Raw genomic sequence first — 21,884 nt, 5'->3', positions numbered from 1 at the left:
GGTGGGAGATATGAAGAAGAGTATGGTTGCTTGTCCATCTCTTCTCAACTAAGTATTTCCCTTTCTTTTCATTTTGTCCCAGCATTCTCATTAATGACAATTATCAAGCCCTTTCTAACTACGGTAGCAGACTATGGATATGAGCTCCCCATAATTTTGAATTCAAAGGGGGCAATGATCATGAAAAGAGAAAAAAGCAAGAAAAAGCAACAGAATCCCTCTCATTTCCCATCTTTGATTTTAAGACAGGATAGCACTGTTTCATCTGAAGCGTCAGATACTGTAAACTATTGCTCAGTAGTTTTTTCCTCAACCAAGAATTTTATTCCCATTTTTATAAAGTATCCTTGGAATACTTTAGATTAGTTACTTTAGATTGCTTTAGATTAAAGCAAAAGGTATTCATAAAATAAAACCTCAAATTTATTTTTTCTTCTCATTTTTACTTAACAGTTTTGGTGCTGTCACTTTATAATATTTATGTAAAACTCACTATGCTAAAGAAAATTTCTGACTGCATCATACTTTGCCTTTGGAAATAACATATGCTACATGAACTCGGAGTATGATCTACATTATGACTACCGCACTAGTAGTCTGGGGGAGGAGGGGGGAGAACTAGTATAATGGTTATAAAGATGCTTTCCAAGTATTATTTAACATATTAACGAAATAACTTCATAAGAATAACCCTAACCCTATGAACCAGGGCATATTACAGAGTGGTCACAGTGAAAGTCAAAAAGTATTATAAAAAATAAAAATAATACTTACTATAACATCAAATTTGGAATAAATATCTACAACTTTTCCTAAAAGGGGAAGATAAATAAGTCTTATAATGTGATTGCAAATAATTGACAAACCAAATTAGTTAATATTGATTCCACATTTTGGAAAGAGCTTTATGGGCTAAGGAAAACAATTAAGAAAAAACCATGAACTCTGTTAAACAATTGAATTGCAAATTCAATATGAGAATAGAATGTTTTCCTGAACACTGAAGCACATATCCTTGTTTACAAATTTAGATGCTGTTTTGGAACATTAACAATCTTGGTGAATGACTTACCCTTGGAACAAATCTCATTTGTTTTGTGGACTTTGGGGCAGCATGACACCACATTGAGGATGACATGGGGTGATTAGCCAGATTTTTCAGCTGACTAACTCCCAGATGATATTGTAGAAGTATGTTAGTTCCCAGAAATATTATTTCTAGGGCTTCTTGGAATAATATTTATTTCTTTTCTTTAAACCGTCCAAATGAAGCTATAGAAAAAGTTATCCAGAATGTTAGCTGGGGAATTCTGGGAGTTGAAAACCATGCATCCCAAATTTGCCAACATTAAGAAACACTGATCTAAATAAACAATGAAATCTTCAAAGTTTTTTCTAATAAGGTATGCACAATATTTTGATATAATGTGGGCAAAAGTTCTTCAGATCTCATTTCTGCATATCTGCATTTTGTGGTTGTCTTAAAATTTAAAAATATTTCCAGTCTTTAGTACTCACAACAAGTAGTAGCAAACTTGATATCCTTACTACTCACCTGACTCATCCACAACAGGTAGTGCTGATATCCTTCTATCTACAAATATATTCAAGGCTTTAATGATAGGAGTGTCTGGATGTATAAAGGCAATATTATGGTAAGTTCCTATTCCAAGTTCATCCAGATTTTTCTTCATGAAGGCAGGCTTTGGCATTTCTGACACCTTGAAAAAAATAGAAGACAAATTTAAAAAAACAATAATTTGAAAAGCGTTTTCCAGATACATAAGCCAGTACTTTTTTAAAAAAAAAAAACTGCATGAGGAATTTATTTCTTCAGTTCTTTCACTTCAATAAATCTTCACCAATTCTAAAATTTAGTAAACCCGAAATTAGTGTGTAAACTCAAATCTAAATGTCACATTTGTTTAAACATGAATATTCAGCTTTCAGTTCTTTTGTTTCATCCTCAGAATGCTTTTTTCAATGGAATACTGCACTTTTACCATTGTCTTATTTGGAATGTCAGAAATCATCTTAGATAAAACTTTCACAGCTTTGAAACTTTCAGTGTTAATTGTTCCTGTATGTGTCATGGAAACTGTATGTCTCTTTCCAATATGTATTCCATCTGCCCCCTCCCAGGAGACATTAATGAATCAGGAGGGGCAGGGATCTAAAACACAGGTGGACAAGCTGACAGCTCTGAGAAGCTGTCTACTTCAGCAGGGCCAACAGGTTTGAATTTTATTGTTCTTCATTTCATTTCACCTGTCAGATCATGTTTTTACTATTTATTTCTCTTACATTCCATGTTCCAACCTTCCATATGCCATGGTTGTCAAAGGATGGCATAGATCAGTGGTGGCGAATGTACGGCACGCATGCCAGAGGTGGCACTCAGAGCCCTCTCTGTGCACACGCGCACCATCACCCCAGCCTCCCTCCATGGCCGCCCTCGCGCCCTGTCACGTGCAGATGATGCTGCAGGGCGCGGGCAGAGGGCATGGCCGCCATGGCGCTGCTGGGCAATCTGCTGCGGCGGGCCATGGAGGCGGTGGGTGGCCCTGCGGGTGGGCGGAACGGGTGGAGCGGGCAGGGTAGGGGCGGAGACGGGTTTGGGCACTCAGTCTATCACTGGCATAGATACTGATCTCCATCACCCATCATCAATTGGAATGCTTGAGGCTTTCATATACCATTTTAAATTTAATAGAAGAGATGCAGACTAAATTATCTGCCTTACACATACCTATGCCATATGCAGCTAGTAAACTAGACTTTACTAAATTATGCTTGTGCTTTTCTACACAAGGTAGAATTTGTGATTTAGAGACAAACTGACCAGTCAATATACTGCTGTTTACATTTTGCCAACTAGAAGGTACATGTAATGAGTATATTGACACAGACCCGGGATAATTTTAACATTCATACAATTGATTTACTAGATAAATTAAATAAAATTATAGTTCTACTTACAAAAAGCTGGAGGAACTTGAGTATTCTTTTATGGGTAAGTATATAAAGTGCATTTCCACTCACAGGATCAATAACTGGTAATCTGTGGATTTTGTTTTTGATCAGTGAATATACAGCATCAAAAAGGCTAAAGAAAAAGTTATTACAATTATTAGTATATTCTATTGACTTATTTCAAAAAGACATTTTCCCACTACAAAAGAATTACTCAAAATCCAAAGTATAAATGATTCTTAATAAACAATATTCAAGGAAATTGTGAAAACTGAAAAATTTACAATTTTAATTCTCAACTAGACATGTTACATATATTTTAATATCAACATACCAATAAGTATATCAAAACATAAAAAGAACGTTCTAGGAGAAGAATCATTATAATGAGAGTTGTGGAAAGATATACAGTAGAGAAGGAAAAATGTTATCAAGACTCAAAGTTATTGATAGTGACAAGTAAGCTGATAATTCAGAGTTGATAACTGATTTATAAAGGTAAAGATTTCCCCTATCCAGTTGTGTCCGACTCTAGGAAGCGTGTTCATCTTTGTTGCTTAGCTGAGCCAATATTGTCCGAAAACATTTTCCGTAGCCAGCATGACTATACAAGGTGCACAGAATACTATTTCCTTCCCACTAAAATGATATCTATTTATCTATTCGCGTTTGCAGCTTTCAAACTGCTAGGTGGGCGAGTAATAGGAGCTTACTCTGTTGTGTAGCACTTAGGTCTCAAACCTGGGCTGTCAGCTTTTCAGCTTGACAAGCTCAGCATCTTTAACTGCTGAGCCATCATGTCTCCAAACTCATCAATAGAAGTCATCAATACAAAGAGCATTAAAGTGAGCATCAGATAAATGACTGCCGTCAAAACCATAACTTCTGACAGATATTGAATTAGTCTTAAGAACTTCTTTGAAATAGTGTGATAAAAATGCATTAACCGAGTTTATAATAAAACATTAATAGAATTTACAAATAAAAAGGTAAAGAAATATACCTTGCATCTGGTGAAATATTCACTAAGGGTTTAAAGGTTTCTTGCAAATAAAGCTCTGTATAATTAAAAAAGAATATTTTCATAAACCTATACTATTCAATAACTATTTCATAACAATAAACATATCTGTGATAAAGAAACAAGCACCTATTGGCTTTTTAATTCAAAACTAATAATAAACAGAGAAAACTGGAAAAACTAGAACCAAATAACCACTAGAGGTCACTATACTATAAAGTTGTGGAAAGTATTTTAGAGAAAGTTTGGAATTACCCAAGTGTTTACATTTCAGAAGGCTAATTTATTTTTTTTAACTCAGTAGATCAAATAGGCTATCAGTATTTTTCTATGACACATAGCGGGGTCTAGAGGACTCATCTTCAATAAAATAAAACTAAGACAAGACTCAATCACTATCTACAATGGAACTGTTTTTCCACTAGGGGAAAATCACTGCAACAATTATATGAGAAAGATAATGTGAATGAAAAAATATAGACGTCCAAGGAAAAGTAACACTGATTTACTGGGACAAGCATCGAGACACATTAAGTTAGTTCTGCATTCTAGGATATGAGCTGTTTACGGGTATATTACCATTCTTAGATTTGGGGATGATAAAAGATCTAGTAAACAAGAGAGCTGCACAGCTAGTTTGGAGGATCACATTCATTTTATAACATATACTTACCTCTCCATGTTTCAATTTTGTGCTCCTCTAGTTCATAGATTTGTACCTGTTAAAAAGGAAAGACAAAAAAGGCTAGACACTTATATTTTAAAAAGTTATTAAAATAAAGGGCATCTTCCTTTGAATAAAAATATTGAGAACAGAAGAAAAGGGGATTTTATGGGAGTTCTTTTCTAAGTGGTGAGCTTTTGGGTAGTGTGTATATGAGTATTCACCCTCAAGTAATTCCTGACTCCTGGCAACTGTCTAGACTCTAGACAAATCCCTGCAGTTTTTCTTGACTTGATTCTTAGAAACAGTGTCCCAAAGTTATCCAGCTGGCTTCATGCCTAAGAATAGAATAGAGTAGAGTAGAGTAGAGTAGAGTAGAGTAGAATAGAGCAGAGCAGAGCAGAGCAGAGTAGAATAGAATCTGGAGGGGACCTTGGAGGTCTTCTAGTCCAGCCCCCTGCTCAAGCAGGAAAACCTATACCATCTCAGACAAGTGTCTGTCCAGTCTCCCAGTTCCTCTCTCAGTTCCTAACCTTGAGCCTTTAATCACCACATCAAATTGTCTCCATATAAGCAAGGGCTAGATAATAAACAAATTTAAAATTCAACCAAAGAGCTTGCCAAAATTAGGAAAAAGATCAAACGCTCAGCATTATATACAGCTCTTCTATCTATATAGTAGAATTCAGGATTCCAATTATTAGAATTAAGAACTATATTCAGTTCACTATTATTTCTATCAACATTGCAAGTATGTTGCATTAAAGAGAAACAAAATTTGGTTAGAATATAAAATTCTCTAAAATTTTATTTTGTAGTGCTTTGAAAAATAAATTTTATTTTCTGAGATCAGTGGCATCCAACAGAATACTTGTCTGAACAGTGATAATCACTAAATAACATTTCCTCCTACTTTCCTCCCCCCCCCAGTTTTTAATCCTTTCCCCTCTTGGTTCTAACAAGTGAATATTAAGTGAGAGTTCATGACTCCTGGGAGCTAGAATTATAAAACCGCCAAATCTAAGGCATTGAAAACTATGATTTTTTCTTTCAAAAATGAAGACTACAGAACCAACTTGCATTTTAATATATATGTTGCATGGTACATATCATATCTTACCACACTGTGCAAGCCAGTGTGAATCACATCATTGTTATACTGAACAGAAGCTTACACTGATTAATTCATCACAGTTTACCCAACCCAAATGGAAGGAAGTCAGGAAATTTTACAGAAAGTATATGTATAGTCAATAGTATACAAGGAGAATAGATCCTGTAAACAAAACTGTTCTTCCTCACTGCATTAAAATCTTGGCATTTGTGCAAATAAAAAAATCATGCTTGTCCTGGTATTATTCATTTAAAATCAAACAGTGTTAACAGTACTTTACAAAATAACATCTTAGCAAAGAACACTATTCAAATAAAAATTGCTCTCAGTAGAATTCCTCCTTTCAAAATAGTAGTAAAATTGAATGGCAAAACTGCTGGATTTTGCTAATGAAGTGAATGTTATATTTATCTTTTTTAAACGGAGCTAATAAAGTTTGTTAAACAACATATTAATAAAAACTCAATATGATTAAAAACAATGATCACACTATAATCAAGGCAATTCATATAGCAGCAGGCATACTAGGCTCCACTAATGGCCTGGCCAACAAGCGGGGTATATGCAGCCTTCCAGAAGACCAACTGGATTGAAGCCATCCAGATCTCAGGAAGAAAGCTGTCCCAAAAAAAAAGTACTGCTGCAGTTAACTTTATCAGTTTTCTTAATTAACCCAAGAAAAAAAATTAAACAGAAACATAAAAGTACAACAAACCCCTCCATCACCTGTCAGTGGAATAACAATGGAGAGACCCTAAGATGCCCAAAACCCCAACCCAGGACCTATGGAACAATTACTGAGAAACCTCAAGATATACCAGTCACATAACAGCTATCTTCAAAGGTCTATGTTAAAGTTCCCAATTCCAAGGCCAATGCCAGGATCTTTTATCACTATCTTGCACCAGACCATGTGCCAAGACCTTAATTGTTTACACTTGGTGCCAGGTTCTCATGACTTTGTCTATATGATCCCATGATTGTATGACCTGACCTTTCATCACGCAAACTTAAAGCACATGGGATGTCTGGTAATTGTACAGAGAAACAGGTGCCAATTTAAGTAATCTTGGGGTTTCTCTGCTATCATTCTGCTGGGGCTCCTAAGAGTTGAAGAAGGGTTTGCTGTTTATCATCTTGTTTGGTATATTTGCTTTTATGCTTCTGTTATCTCTCTGCTAAAGTTAAAAATAAAGCTTAAAACCTCCTTACTTATTGTTATTTTATTGTCCACGGGTCTTCAAAGAAAATGATTGCCTGGCACCTGCCACTGCCTGACGCTTGACAAAACAATGCTCACTTGTGTGGCAGCCTAAAGCACAGATTTTTTTCAACTTTTGAGACAAGAATACCTGTTGAATATCCACCAATTCCACCTTCTCCTTGGAAGGAACTTTGCTAGAGTTGGCAACCTTGATGTTGAACAACAGAGCCAGCTCTGGGCCATCTGCACATACAGCCACAGACAAGCAAGACATCTGTTTTGTTGACTACACCCCTGCCCCCAGGTTTTTCTATTCATATTTATGGGAATTATGCACTCAAATATGTTCAGCAGTGAAAGGAATGTCCCTGCATTTGATTTTTAAAAAATGCCTTGTTCACTGTCATAAGAAAGTCACCTCATTCCAAATTATAGCAATACTATATGAAAAAAAAGGTGCATGAAATCCATAATAAGATGGTGCACTGCATTGACTGGTTAAGTTAGCTTACTTATTATTTACACAATGGATCTAGGACAAGGCCACCAAAACTAGACCACCTGGCTCAAGTGTGAGATGAGCAGTGCTGCAATATATCATTCAATGCTGCAAACATAACAGAAGCTGTCTAGTCAGGGTTTGTGTGTTTAACAGGAAACTCCCCTGGAGTCAGTCTTTGGGGAGTACACATGAAGGAAAATTCTTCATCCCATTTAACACATTAGTAGTTTGGCAGTCCTGGTTGATCAGTAATCTACAGCTTGATTCACTTTTCTTTACTTGATGTATATACTTATAACAGTGAGTAATTGTAGTTGAATGTACCGCTGCACGAAAGACAAAATAAGTGCAGATGCCACTTTAGGAAGTAAAGAAGATAAGCAAATGCAGTAATTGTACATTTGGGGTTTGAAGACAGGATGAACAGAATTACTGTGGGAGGACAATCTGTTTCTTAACTAACCAGACTGTAACATTTAGATTTCCAAATACCAGTAAGTTTTTAAGTTGGTTTTCCTTTCCTCTGCATCTTTGAGATCATAAATGCCAATAGCAAGGGGTATCTGTGTTACAAATTGGCAAGCATAATTAATTTGCATATATGAAACAGGATTACGTCTTTTAGAAAGATTAAATATCATATTTGCTTCAGCTGGCTCTGTGTATCACTTTAGCTATGTCCATTTTTAAAACTGTTGTGTAAAGTTCCAGGTGAAAAAAGTATCTTGACTATTTTCATTGTCTCAAATTCAGCAAAACAAAACAAAAAAAATATATCAGGAAGAAAGATTAATGACAAGCAAAAAAATATTTAGTGGTTTTCTCACAACACATCCTCTAACTTACTGAAAGGTCAATACAGGAAATTACTATGGTTCATCATGCAGTCAGCCAGATTCAGACCAGATTTGGCATTTTATCCACCTATCAAGCCTTTCCAAGGACCTGGGATAGACAGATGTTGATATTGATGGTATTAGAAGTATCGTCGCATGATGTAAGCTGTTCCCAGTAAAGCTTCTTTTTGCAATTGACTGATGGTGAATTTGTCAATGCTGATGGTCTTCAAGAGGCATTCCAATTGTTTTGGGATTGCATCCGAGGTGCCTATTGTAATTGGTACTACCTTTGCTTTCTTTTGCCACAGTCATTCTATTTCCACTTACAGGACTTTGTATTTTGTTATTTACTCTAGCTCTTTCTCTTTTCTACTGTCTCCAGAATCTGCCATATCAAAAAATAACTTATGTAAATGTATGTGATTCTAACAATATGCCAGATACATGACTGAACAGAGAAACAGATCAACGTATCAAATATGTGCATTTGAACAATGTAAGGTAGAAATATTTCATTTTTCAGTTATTGGCAGGTTCAAATACAGCTGTTACATTCAAATATTAAGAATAACTAATTTCAGGCTGGATACAAAGCCTACATTGAAACATAAGATGTTTTCCTAACAACTGTGATGTTTCAAATTGAAATGTGCATCACATCACAACATTAGCTCTGCCCTTTTGTACTTGTACTGCAGCATGGCATGCAAGTATATAAAAGGTGGGGTTTGTATAGTGATACTTGTTTACTTACAAAAATTAACAGTATAGCAACATTGTATCAGAATCTAATACTCTGAAGTTTTCATACAGAGGTTTCTGGAGAGAGGGCCATGCCTCTGTATGAAAACTTCAGAGTATTACATTCTGATACAATGTTGCTATACTGTTAATTTTTGTAAGTTGGCTCATGAGTACACTAGGCGAGAATTACTGATTTACTCAAAGTCCACTAATTATCTATATAGCTATTTAAGCAACACACTGAATTTAAGTTTCTGCAGTCAAATGCTAACCAATCACACTAGATCTATTCCACTGTTTGTATATTTCCCAAAACACATAGTGTTTTACATTCTTCTGGGCCAATCATTGTTAAGCATTACTGCCATCTAGGGAACATACTTTTTTCTTTTCATTTGGCAATAGTCAGCCATAATATTAATGAAAAAATAAGGCATGCGAGTCCCTGTTCAGTTTTACACACAAATTACAGAGAAGTTGGAAAACTCCATATTTATATACAAGCTAGAATGGCATTCTTTCTCTTAACCATTACTTTTAACCATTTTTATATTAATACTTTTATTTCAGGCATCCTGTTTTATCTGTAAAAGCTGTAATTATGAGGTGGAACCTACCATTGGAGACTTGTAGTATCTATGCAGTATATTAATGAAATCTGTAATAGTTAACATTCCTGTAACAAGGCAAAGAAAAAGCACATTTAATCCAGTTTTCTAATCTGTTTTTAAGTTTGTTAAACTTTACAGATTTACTGGTAAGTGACAGAAAGCCCAGTGAAGTCTTGGAAATATGCACGAACACAGTAATGTTTATTCTTCACAAATCACATTAAGAGTTGTGATATCATAATTACCCCACAAAATTTAATGTTTTAATATCCTTTCCACCAAAGAGCTAGAATTGTTTTTCAGCTAAAGTAAAATTTGACTGATACATAAGAGTTCCCAACTATTCTGTGCTTATTAAGAATTCTATCTTATTAAAGGCATAAAGTGCATACAAGTTCTAAACTTGTTTTCTGAAGTGCCAGAATTTAATTTAATGCTTCATGTAAATAGCCTCCAATACTGAAGCTTAGTGGAAGACATCTAAAAATAAATTATGACTATATCCTTATTTCGGAATTGTCTTATTTAGAATAGCAAGTTAGGAGTCTTCAATTAGAATGAAAAAAAATAAAAGCAGATACCTGATTAATATAAATTGGATACAGCTAAAACATTTGAAATGCAACTGGACTTATGCGCAAGAAAAACTGCCCATATTTCTTAAGCACAGCCAAAGATAATCTTTGAGCACTCTTCTAGTTGTACTCAAAAATGACATACCATCTTTGTTCAGAACTGAGTTGTAAAACGTAATGCTGTCTTGTATGTTTTCCAGACCTGATCCAAAATCAGTGTCACTTTCTTTAAAATTGTATCAAAATGCAAAGCTTCATGAGAAATCTTTCATACACTTGCATTCTTTTCCTCATTCTGTGACAAATTATCAGATATGATAGCAGGTCCTATTTTCTCACTATTTGTATGAGATGTAGCGAGCCTTGTGCTTAATATTTATTTCCTCTGTCATGAGTGCAAGGAGATTGGGAAGTTTTTACTTCTGAGTTAAATACAGTTCCCTTTATAGTGTGAACTTAATGAGGTGTAGTTTGTTTAAAATCTAGTTAATGGCCAAATAGATTATGTACCACATATTATACCATAGTACAGATGCAAGAATATAAAGAAATCATACACAAATTCAGATATCACTTTCAAATGTATATGTTTAAAACTGGAAGTTTCCAATGCTTTTCTCACATGGGCTTGTCACTTAGCAGAAAACCATGTTTTCCCAATACAAGATAATATTGACTTAATGCATGTGTGGGGAGGAGGTAGGTCTATTACTCTCAACCATCCACTTAATCACCAATTATATGAATTGCAGCAATCGTGTCACCACACTAATTACACAATTCACATCAATTGCTTAATAACAGCATGGCCAAAATGATGCAAATCACTATGGATGACCTAACATTAATGCAAGTGTAGCTGCTTCATCTGAACTACTTCAGTTATATCAGATTTGTCCATTATTTTGGAGGCATGCCCAGACAGAAATTTGGTCCGTTGCATCCAAAATTTGCTAAATGGAAGTTCATTGACTACTATATATCTAAAATATATCCTTATTTTTAGTATAAAAGAAAAAAGGAAAAAAAGCAGAAGGAAAAAAGTCACTCATGCTATTTTTCTATAATTTCATACCAACAAATATCGTCCTACCTACAAAGCTTTGTTTTTTACTCTCCCACAGTGGAGCTGCTCGAACACCATTTGCCACTAAAGCAAAGAAAGCTTTCTTTACCTGAAAAAAGAAAAACACAACAACCAATTGGAACCTATTTAGAAAGATATATCTATTTGAATTTAAAACACACACACACACAAAAAAACCCCTGCAATAGTTGCCTGGCAGGGATCACATTTTAGAAAATTAAAAAAAACATTTATGACTAAATTAAAACTCAAGAAATGAGGCAGAAATTAAATACATTGGGATGTATGTCAGAGAAGAGGTCATTTAATTTTTGTCTTCCTTTCTCATCCGCAAGATTCAAAGACATGGTAACTGCTTATTTTATAATAAATCTGCAATGCAATTATACATTTTTTCAGGAAAAAAGTAGGGAAAAAAAATCACTTGCAGTTACCTTTGCTCTTAGTCAGTACTAAAAAATTCATTTCTTATCACCCAGTAACATGCTGTGACTAGCACCATTCAAGAATATTTATAAGGAAAATGATAGTGTATGTGTTACATGTCTATTTCAAAATTATCAGATTTTAGTCCGAAGAACTAGGATCCTTACAAATGAGAGCTAATGTTCAATAACAACACTATTAAAATGAATTTAATGGAGTTTCCAAGTAACATTATTTGTAATCTTGGTTTTCTCCAGTCAATTCTCATTCTTTGGTCAAGTTTTTTTATATTACCCAATTTGAACCTATATTGAAATTAGTGATTTATCTAAAATAAAAATGATGCGAATTGCTGTCAATTTTAAAATCATTTTTTACCCTGAAGTAAGCTTAACTGCTATCTTCCAGCCCTGAATTCTAAATCCGTAATAGAAGGTCTCTTCCATAAAACCGTTTCCTGCAGCAGAAAGGTTACCCATTTGTTGAGCTCCATAACTCTGCATCTGGGACAGGTTGAAGACTACCTGCCCAACTTGCTTGCCTCTTCTCCAGGGATATTCTGACTACAAGGGAGATGGATTCCTTGCTTCCCCAGCCCCTCCCCTCCTTTAAAATGGATCGATTGACCACAAAACCAAGAAAATGCAAGAAATTGCAGGCTGCCTTTTCATGCACAAAATGAAGGTATAATTGGAAGAACTTTCCTCTTGTGTTACTATAGAAAACGAATTCTATACTAGCAGCTGCTTTCAGGGAAGTTCTGGTTGTTCATTTCCTCTCCTTACAGAATGATCTTTTAAACAAGTCAGTTCGTTATAGATTTTGAGGGGTAGCTTCCCCTCTTTTGAATGATTACAACGGTATGTATGCTGTGATTTGAGATGCAACTCAATAAATTCTTCAAATCTTTTCTGGGAAATACACCTTAGGTGGTACACCACTAGATGGCATCCAAGAGAGATGAAAGCCCAGTTCTTTACAGCCACATGTAAAATGTCTTCAGACAACACTGGCTGCCTTGGCCAGGTAACGGAGATGAGCACCGTGTCCTAAAACTGGACACGACTGAACAGCGAAACTTTTATCTTTACTGGTTGTAGGACAACAGTCATAAGTACCACTTATGTTCACACACATACATGCCAAATATCATGCAAAAATATTATCAAGAACTCTCATTTCAAAATGTTGGGGAAATGTCAGATTCAGTTGAGAGCCCTGCAGCAAGGCAGATTAGGCCTCTTCATAAAGCCAAACAGCAGCATATAGTACAAGCGTAGGTTATTACACAAATCTTTCAAAAACTGAATAGGATCAATGATACGACGTACAAACATATTCCGATTATCTGAGGCTCCGTGAGATTTGCTGATGGGGCATAATGACAGGGGAGGATATGCAAGTGGGGGAGACTTATCCCAGGGACCTGCAAATTTCCCTGACAGCTTTCCTAGAAGCTGTCAGGGAAGATTGCAATGGAGAGCACCTAATTGTGGGACAATTGAACCATTCATAAATGTCTGCCAACTATCCAGCACTCAAAATGCAATCTCGTAATGTGCTGGGAGGGCTAGAACTCCAAGGACTGGTCATAACTACCATTCATTCAGTGCTGTCGTAATTCTGAATAATTGCTGAACGAATGGTCATAAATTAAGTATATCAGAACTGAAATAAGACATAGCTTAGAAAACAAAATGTGCTGTTTCCATCTGGATGATGGTGAACTGCCTACTAGACCATGCTATTCTGGGCAATTTGATGGGTTTTGAACTGGAAGTAGATTAAGGGATTTTTGCACTTTCCAAAGATTTATGCTACTTTATAATCTACCCAATGGTGAATTTGTGCTTGCAATTACAGCAGAAAAGGATACCAGTATATTCAAATATGAACTAATGTCATCGTTAATAACATTTCTTTTTTTTTTGTTGTTGTTGTTTATTACAGACACAAGACAACTAACTGTAAAGAAATGAATCTCCCAAAGGGAAACTCACCTGTAGTGTAGTGTCAAAAACCACAAGCTTTGAACTTGTTGGAACAATATCATAACACTTATGTGACTTCATGAATCGCATGTAGATATCACTTTCTGATTCACCAACAGCTGTAAGAAAATATTTAAAGATTTTGTAAAAAACAATCCATCTTGACAGTATTTTAAATAAAAGTGTAGAGAATATTTTTCAACATGTTTGCAGCTTTTTTTACATACTTTTAGAAAAAAAGTGATCATTCTTTTCCAAACGTACCCCAAATGCTTTAAACTATAATTCCCATAAGCCCCTAATCAGCATGACCAGCTTTTATGAACTTATATAGCAATGGTGGCGAACCTATGGCACGGGTGCCAGAGGCGGCACTCAGAACCCTCTCTGTGGGCACGCGCGTCATCGCCCCAGTCCTAGGCCTTCAGCTGGGTTTTATAAAACCTTTTCGCTTTAGGCCTCCGCCGCCATGTGCAAAAAAAAAAAAAAGGTTAAATCAGTCAATTTCAACTTCTCACAGGAAAAAAAAGTTCTTGCAAAGTTGGAATTGATTGATTGAACTTTTTAGGCCCACCCAGTCTGCCGTTACCACGGCAGCCATGCCCACCCAATTGGCCACGCCCACCCAATGGGCCACACCCAGCCAATGGGCCACACCCACCTGGCACTCGACGATGCATAAGTGGCTTTTGGGTTGCAGTTTGGGCACTCAGTCTCTAAAAGGTTCGCCATCACTGTTATATAGGTTAAGGCCGTGGTGGTGAACCTATGGCACATGTGCTACAGGTGGCACGCACAGTCCTCTCTGTGGGCACGCGTGCCATTGCCCCAGTCCTAGGCCTTCAGTTGGGTTTTATAAAACCTTTTCACTTTAGGCCTCCACCGCTGTGTGCAAAAAAAAAATGTTCAATCAATCAATCAATCAATTTCAACTTCTTGCAGGAAATAAAATGATCTTGCAAAGTTGGAATTGATTGATTGAACTTTTTAGTCACACCCAGTCTGCCATTACCACCGCACTCATGCCCACCCAATGGGCCACGCCTACCCAATTGGCCACATCCACCCAATGGGCCACACCCACCCGGCACCTGACAATACATAAGTGGCTTTTGGGTTGCAGTTTGGGCACTCGGTCTCTAAAAGGGTTGCCATCACTGGGTTAAGGTATCTAGTTTGCTACATTAGATTGGTAACCTGTCATCCATGAAATATCTGATTTAAATGTAACAGAATGGACACATATAAACAAATATAAAAGAAAAAAAATCTGATCTGTGTTTCTCTAACAAAATATAATCTTGTCTGCTTATTTATTTAACTCCGGATTAATGTTTACAATTATTGATTTCTTACAGTTGGCATCTATAGTCCAGTGATCTCTTGTAAGCTGAATGAATGCATACTAGTCTGATTCCATTCTGATTCTAATCAGAATGGGAAGAACGTATTACATTTTGACTTTCAGCAATTATTTATCCTTATTTAATATACTGTATTATATTAATGCTTTATACTCACGCCCATTTACACCAGAAGAAATGCAGAAGGGTCTGGATTCATTACAAAACGATAAAGCTGCAGGATTTGATGGCATGTACCCAGAGCTATTGCAGAACTGTGGACCAGCAACTAAATGTTGGCTTGCCTCTTTTTTTAGTACCATACTATACTCAGGATGGCTGCCTCCTATATTCAAGAAGAGCAAAATTATTGCAATTTTGAAACCAGGGAAGGATTCAAGCCTTCCACCAAGTTACAGGCCAATTGCTCTTCTCTATTGCACCTACAAACATTTAGAAAGACTGATGTTAAACCAGGGGTTCCCAACCAAGGATGCTCACACCCCCTGGGGTGCGAGACAATATTCCAGGGGGTGCAAAACCTTGGGTCTTTAACATTATAGTGTATATACATAATTCACTGCCATTATTTCAAACTTTTGTAAGGGGTGTGAGAATATATCAGAAGCATTCTAGGAGTGCGGGGTATAGAAAGGGTTGGAGCCGCTGTGTTAAACAGAATACCCTAGCAGTAGAATCTGTAATCCAAATAGAACAAGCTGGATTTCTCCCCAAATATGATTGTAATGATTAAATCCTTGCACTAACTTTCTATCAGGAGAACGGATCCCAATGTCTGTGTTTTTCTTGACCTCTTGGCAGCCCATGATACCATTTGGAGAGAAGGACTTCAGTACCCTGTCTTAATATCATTGCTTTGTTTGACAACAGGTTGAATAGCAGATTATTTCAAGTTTTCATAGAATTCAATAGAAGCAGATATCCTAAGTTGAATAAGGGACTCCACAAGGATCAGTGCTAACCCCTGCTCTTTTTAATTTGTACATTCATAACCTGCTTGAAACTGTTTCTTGGAAATTTATCTGTGTCAATAATATCAATCTCACAGCCCAAAGAATCAACTTCAGTGATGCAGAGGACATCCTTTCTCAAGATCTCCAGAAGTTGGATGACTACTTCAAAAAATGATGCCTCCAATTTAGTCTAACAGAAACAGAAGAAGCCACATTCCACCTCAGCAATAAGTATGCAAATTACCCTCCTTTGGTGAAATTCTGGAACCAGATTTTACAATGTAATAATTCTCCAAAGTATCTGGGGGTAACACTGGACAAATCTCTAACTTTCCAACACCTGAAAAATCAACTGCAAAATTGAAAACTGCAACAATTTATTGAACAGACTGGATGGAACTTTCTGAGGTGCTAACACCCTACAAACAACAGCCTGGTTTATTCCATAGCTGGATATTGCACCAATATGTGGATTAACAGCGCTCACACTCAAATGGTCGATGCCCAACTCTGCCAGACCATGCATATCATCTCTGGCATGCTGCATCCCACTCCTGTGCATTGTTTACTAGTACTCAGCAATATCATACTACTCCTCATTGAAGACAACAAACTCTTGTTTGGCTATGGTCAAGGAAGCTGAACAGCAAGGCCCTCCCTATTCACCAGGACAATGCACAGGCCATCACAAGATTGAAATCCCGTAAGCCAGCATAGAAAACTGCTATTTACTTAACATCTACCCAGTTCAGCTCTGAGAACTCTTGGAGAGAGGATTGCTCCAAGCTACCTTCTTGTGGCCTGACCAATAGTGATCTCTCTACCAAACCACCTGCCTTGTTCTATATGGACAAAACTGAACAGAATTAGGTGTGATATGGAAGAAGTGCCTCTGCCATGTATCAGTGGGGATGGAAAGATTCCTTTTGTTGCGATTGTGGAGCTGATGTGCAAAGTCTTAAACATATTGTGCAAGACTGCCTATGATGTGCATTCTCTGGTTCCCTAGAAGATCTGCACGAAGCAACACCAAAGGCAATCACCAGGATAGCTGAACTGGACCTCCAGTTATGAGGCCACTGCTGTACCCCTGTAGAAATTTTGTAATTACATGTTTACTTCTCTTCTGTCATGTAATAATAATAATAATAATAATAATAATAATAATAATAGTAGTAGTAGTAGTAGTAGTAGTAGTAATAATAATAATAATAATAATAATAATAATAATAATAATAATAATAATAATAATAATAATAATAATAATAATAATAATAATAATAATATAACATATTTGATTTGGGCTATGCTATATCCTGGGCTGTGTTAAAGGATGTGTGTTTTACAGCATTTTAAGGGTTAACTATACAATGGGAATAAAGAATCAAAAAGTTTAATCAATTTTTAACTTAACTATAGCACTATAGCGAGGACTAGGAGGAAGTCTGTTCTGAAATCTTAAAAAACAGCCGACAGTCAGAAGTATAGACAATACTGAGCTAAGTCCACCCAACTCAGTGTAAAGCTGCTTCTCTGCCTTATTTCCTTTCCCAGAGGCTATTGCGATGGGCTCACAGTAGGAACATTTAGTGACTGAAGATTATCTTTCAACAGCTGGGGTTGGAATTCCCCTCTGCTCTCTTTTGTGTTCCTTTCCAACCATGTACCAGCTCACAATCATTTACATGTCTGTCAAACAACTAACCAATTTGAGACATTACAATGATCGCTTAAAGGTTAAGTTGTCTTTTGGATCAGTTACCACATTACAACCTGAATGCTGCAGATTAGTATGGCACTCCTGTTCTCCAATTCCAGTTAAAGCTCTTCTCTGTCAGGCAAATTGTAAGGATGGTGTTGAAAAGCAATAGAGTGTTTCTTCATTTTTATTTATAGCTTTGGTCAGAGTCCAACGAATTAAAAGATTAGAATACCAAAAGTAGTTTTGTACTAAATATTAAAATGAGGGCAAAATTATTTGAGGCAACTCAATGTGTACTGAATAGGAATGCATAACAACAGCAACAATAATGGTTGTCCTCGACTTACAACTAGTCATTTAGAGTTCAGAGTTAAAATGGTCCTTCCTAGGACTATTTATGATCTGGATTCAAAGTTCTGATGGCTGTGATCCCACTTTGGCTGCTCTGCAATCAGTCGGCATTTAGAGTGGTCTGTAGCATCTCACAGTCATATAACTGCAATTTACTATTTATTTATTTTTTTGCCCCATACCAGTATTTTTTCTGGTTTCCAGCAAAAAATGCCCATTGTAGACAATGGATTTGCTTAACAACTGCAACATTCAATTAATGACCACTGTGTTTGCTTAATGGCCATGGAAATTACTTGACGACAGCTGCAAAAAAGGCTATAAAATAGGAAAGTCATGTAATGACCTGCTTAACAACTGGCATGATTTACAGCCAGTTAAGTTTTGGGCTCAATTTTAGTCACGTTTAGGTCATAATTTTGGGTGAGATCATGGCATGTATCACCAATATACTGGTGATACCCAGTTATATACCTCCGTCCCAGGTGAAGTGAGTGTTGCAGTGGATGTCCTTTCGTGATGCCAGGAAGCTGTAGGGGTCTGGATAAGGAACAGATGTCAATTGAACCCCAGGAAGACTGAGTGGCTGTGGGTGGGCCCTTTGTACCTAGGAGTTTATTACCTTTGTCTTGGATGCAGTTGCACTACCCCAGCCAGACCTGGTGCATAACTTGGGAGTCCTCTTGGACTCGCAGCTCTGCTCAAAAAAGCAGGTGACAGCCGCAGCCAGGAAGGCCTTTGTCCAAATCTGCATTGTGTGCCAATTACGCCCTTTCTTCGATAGGGACGCCCTACACTCAATTCCTTATGCCCTGGTTATCTCCCAATTACTGGAACATGTTCTGTATGAGGCTGCCCCTGAAAAGTATCCAGAAGCTTCAGCTGATGCAGAGTAAGTCTACGTGGGTCATACTGGGTGTCTGAGGAAGGGCACGTATAACACTCTTGGTCAGCGAATTGTACCGGGTATCAGTCTGTTTCTAGGTCCAATTCAAGGTGCAAGACATCACCTATAAAGCCCTACAATGCATAGGACCAGGTTACCTATAGCACATGCTTTGCCCCATCTCATCAGCCTGTCTCACTCAATCAGGCAGAGAAGGTATGTTGCAGATCTTGTCAGTCAAAGAATTTTGACTGGCATGGTCTAAGAAGAGGGCCTTCTCTGCCTTGTGGAACATCCAGACCCCAGAGGCGAGGAAAGCTCCCAATCTCTTGGCCTTCTGCAAATAGATCAAAACTTGGCTCTGCAATCTTGCATGGGGGGGTACAGAAGACCAACCAACAACGGGGCTGATTAATCTCTTGAGAGCCCCTTCCTACCTGTAATAATCTGACATTAAATGGCCATCCTAGGATTTTTCCCCTTTTGATGTTTTAATTGTCATTATTTTATAATTGTATTTTTTTAACATTAATTTTAATGTTAATTTTATACATTCTTTTATTTATCAGTTATATTATATTGTATGCCATCCTGAGACCCTCTTTGGGGAAGATAGGTGATTTAAAAATATGAAATATAAATATGTATAAATAAGTGAAGAACTATCTATAGTGATTCATTTAGTAATGCTAGCATCTTGAGTCTAAAAGAAAATATTACATGCTATTCTTCTATGATCCATGTTTATCTATGAGCCGGATGGCACAGTGGTTAGAATACAGTACTGCAGGCTGATTCTGCCCATAGCTAGGAGTTCAATTCTCACCTGCTCAAGGTTGACAGCCTTCCATCCTGAGGTTGGTAAAATGAGGATCCAGATTGTTGGGGGCAATATGGTGACTCTATAAATCGCTTAGAGAGAGCTGTAAAAGCACTATGAAGTGGTATATAAGTCTAAGTGCTATTGCTATCACTGATCATTTGCCTTGCATGAAAGGTGAGTCTTCCAGATTTTTGTTAACAGGGGACAGTAAAGAATACCTTGAGAAGTTTTTTTTTTTTTACTTTCCCTATACAAGAGACAATGGCAAGACACTGTATCAAGCCAAGCTAACTGTTTTTCAGAGGTAAGCAACTATCTTTACCTAGAAGAAAAACTTTAATCACAGATACCAAGTTCAGGTCTCTTTGCCAGTTAGTCATCTTCCCAGTTAAAACCACTTAGTTTCTGTCATTGCTAGAGAAAGTAAAACTGAACTGCAAACAGAGCATGAAAATGCTGCTCTAAATGTCTTTTACTCTAGGAAAAAATTATTTTTGTAGTATTTGAGGCTTGTATAGGTTGCATAACAATCTTGGCCTCAAAAAGGTTTACATTTTCTTATTCTGGACCCTGCCAATCATATGGAGAAGAGCAGGCAGCCATCTTTTCTAAACACAGTCAACCTTTCCTGAGACAACTTTTCTTTATAACCAAAGTATGTCTTACTACAGTTTTATTTACACTGTATTCAGAAATCCCTTCCAATTATAATAGGATGACGTTCTACTAACATGTAAGAAATGGGAAGGAAGAAATTCATTTCCCTTCAAATCCTGTTCATTCTGATGGGGAACATCCAAAAATTGTAATGCAACATCTAAAACAGACCTAAATTAGTTTAGAAAAAAATGAAAGGGGAATCTGTCTATCTGCCTTGCATGTTGTAACTCTTACTCTCTGATGGTTTCACTGCTACCAAATGTTTCCCCAGCTCCTGCTATGCAGTAACATTTTATATATCATTGTTACTGCATTTTAAAATGTGTAAATGAGTAACTCATGACAGACTGGGAAGCCTCTAAGATTAGCCAAAAAAATTTTAAGTGGGACAATTCCAGTTTTCCTTTACTATTATTAAAAATGTAAAATAATCACTATGAGGGTAACTTGTAAATTGAGAATGCAAAGTACAGAACAAATCTCCTTTGGAAAATTAATATAACTGCTATGGAGGTAGCGACTGTGTCTACTTCTCATTATAATAACTCATAACTTGTCTTCAAGGCGGATTCCATATTTACCTCAATAGCAATGACTATTAAGGGACAGATAAGACTATTTACCAAAGGATTTCCTTTAGGTTTCTTCCCTAGCCATTTAATTAAATTCCAAATGCCTCTAGAGTCTAGAGTCTGGACCAGGGGTAGGCAATCTTGGCTCTTTTATGACTCATGGACTTCAACTCCCTGGTCTAGACCAAGGTTTAGATGCAGCCTGGAAGAAGAAAAATCCATCTGGTGTAGGTGGCTAAAACTAAAACTGTAAATTCCCAGACATAAAATATTATGCTTCTGCTATACCCCCCCGAAAGACCCTATCCCATTAATGAAAGCAAAACTCTGTGAAAACACGAAGCATAAACAATATTTTTTTTCTTATACTGAGCCTTTACTATATTAATTTAACTATAAAAAATCTTGTAATAAATAAAATATTATAATAGCAGAACATTTACAAAGTAGTTTTATTTGCATTAAATTTGTAAGGGGTAATAATGTTTTTCAGATATTTCAGATTCATCTCATATAACAATATAAATTATAACTGATTGCTTTGGGTTTTCTACTTAAAGAAATGCTGAAATAAAATACAAAAAGTTACAAATTAAATGTTGATATGTTGGGTAAATCCTCATTTTTCTCCTTAACCATGACATGTTATACTTGGTATTCCAAACAGTTGAATGAAATCATAGCAGAACACTACTTTTTCTTTTGTAATGCTCTAATAAAACACTCATTAGTGGATGTTTGGGCATTATAACATCTAATTCTTAAAGTAAATCTCAACATTATGGTGGATAAAATCTTAAAACTGAAAGCAAAGTATTACAA

The 21,884-nt window shown here is 36.5% G+C and overlaps 1 protein-coding gene across 2 annotated transcripts in view; it reads right to left on the bottom strand.

The window, feature by feature from the left end:
* Positions 1–21,884, bottom strand: part of PRKAG2 (protein kinase AMP-activated non-catalytic subunit gamma 2) — a 236,948-nt gene that overhangs the window by 7,714 nt on the left and 207,350 nt on the right. For both annotated transcript variants that reach the window (XM_015832534.1, XM_015832533.1), the window contains 8 exons: positions 13,761–13,870; positions 11,341–11,422; positions 9,679–9,737; positions 4,668–4,713; positions 3,977–4,031; positions 2,980–3,106; positions 1,556–1,721; positions 775–812 (listed from right to left, as the gene is read on the bottom strand). In XM_015832534.1, the coding sequence (XP_015688020.1) occupies positions 775–812; positions 1,556–1,721; positions 2,980–3,106; positions 3,977–4,031; positions 4,668–4,713; positions 9,679–9,737; positions 11,341–11,422; positions 13,761–13,870 (683 nt within the window). The remainder of the gene's footprint in view (positions 1–774; positions 813–1,555; positions 1,722–2,979; positions 3,107–3,976; positions 4,032–4,667; positions 4,714–9,678; positions 9,738–11,340; positions 11,423–13,760; positions 13,871–21,884) is intronic.

Source organism: Protobothrops mucrosquamatus, unplaced genomic scaffold, assembly GCF_001527695.2.
Source record: "Protobothrops mucrosquamatus isolate PMUCROS unplaced genomic scaffold, P.Mucros_1.0 scaffold5, whole genome shotgun sequence".
NCBI classification, from domain to species: domain Eukaryota; kingdom Metazoa; phylum Chordata; class Lepidosauria; order Squamata; family Viperidae; genus Protobothrops; species Protobothrops mucrosquamatus.
Note: the sequence above shows the minus strand (reverse complement) of the source record. Positions and strands in the feature narration are given on the sequence as shown.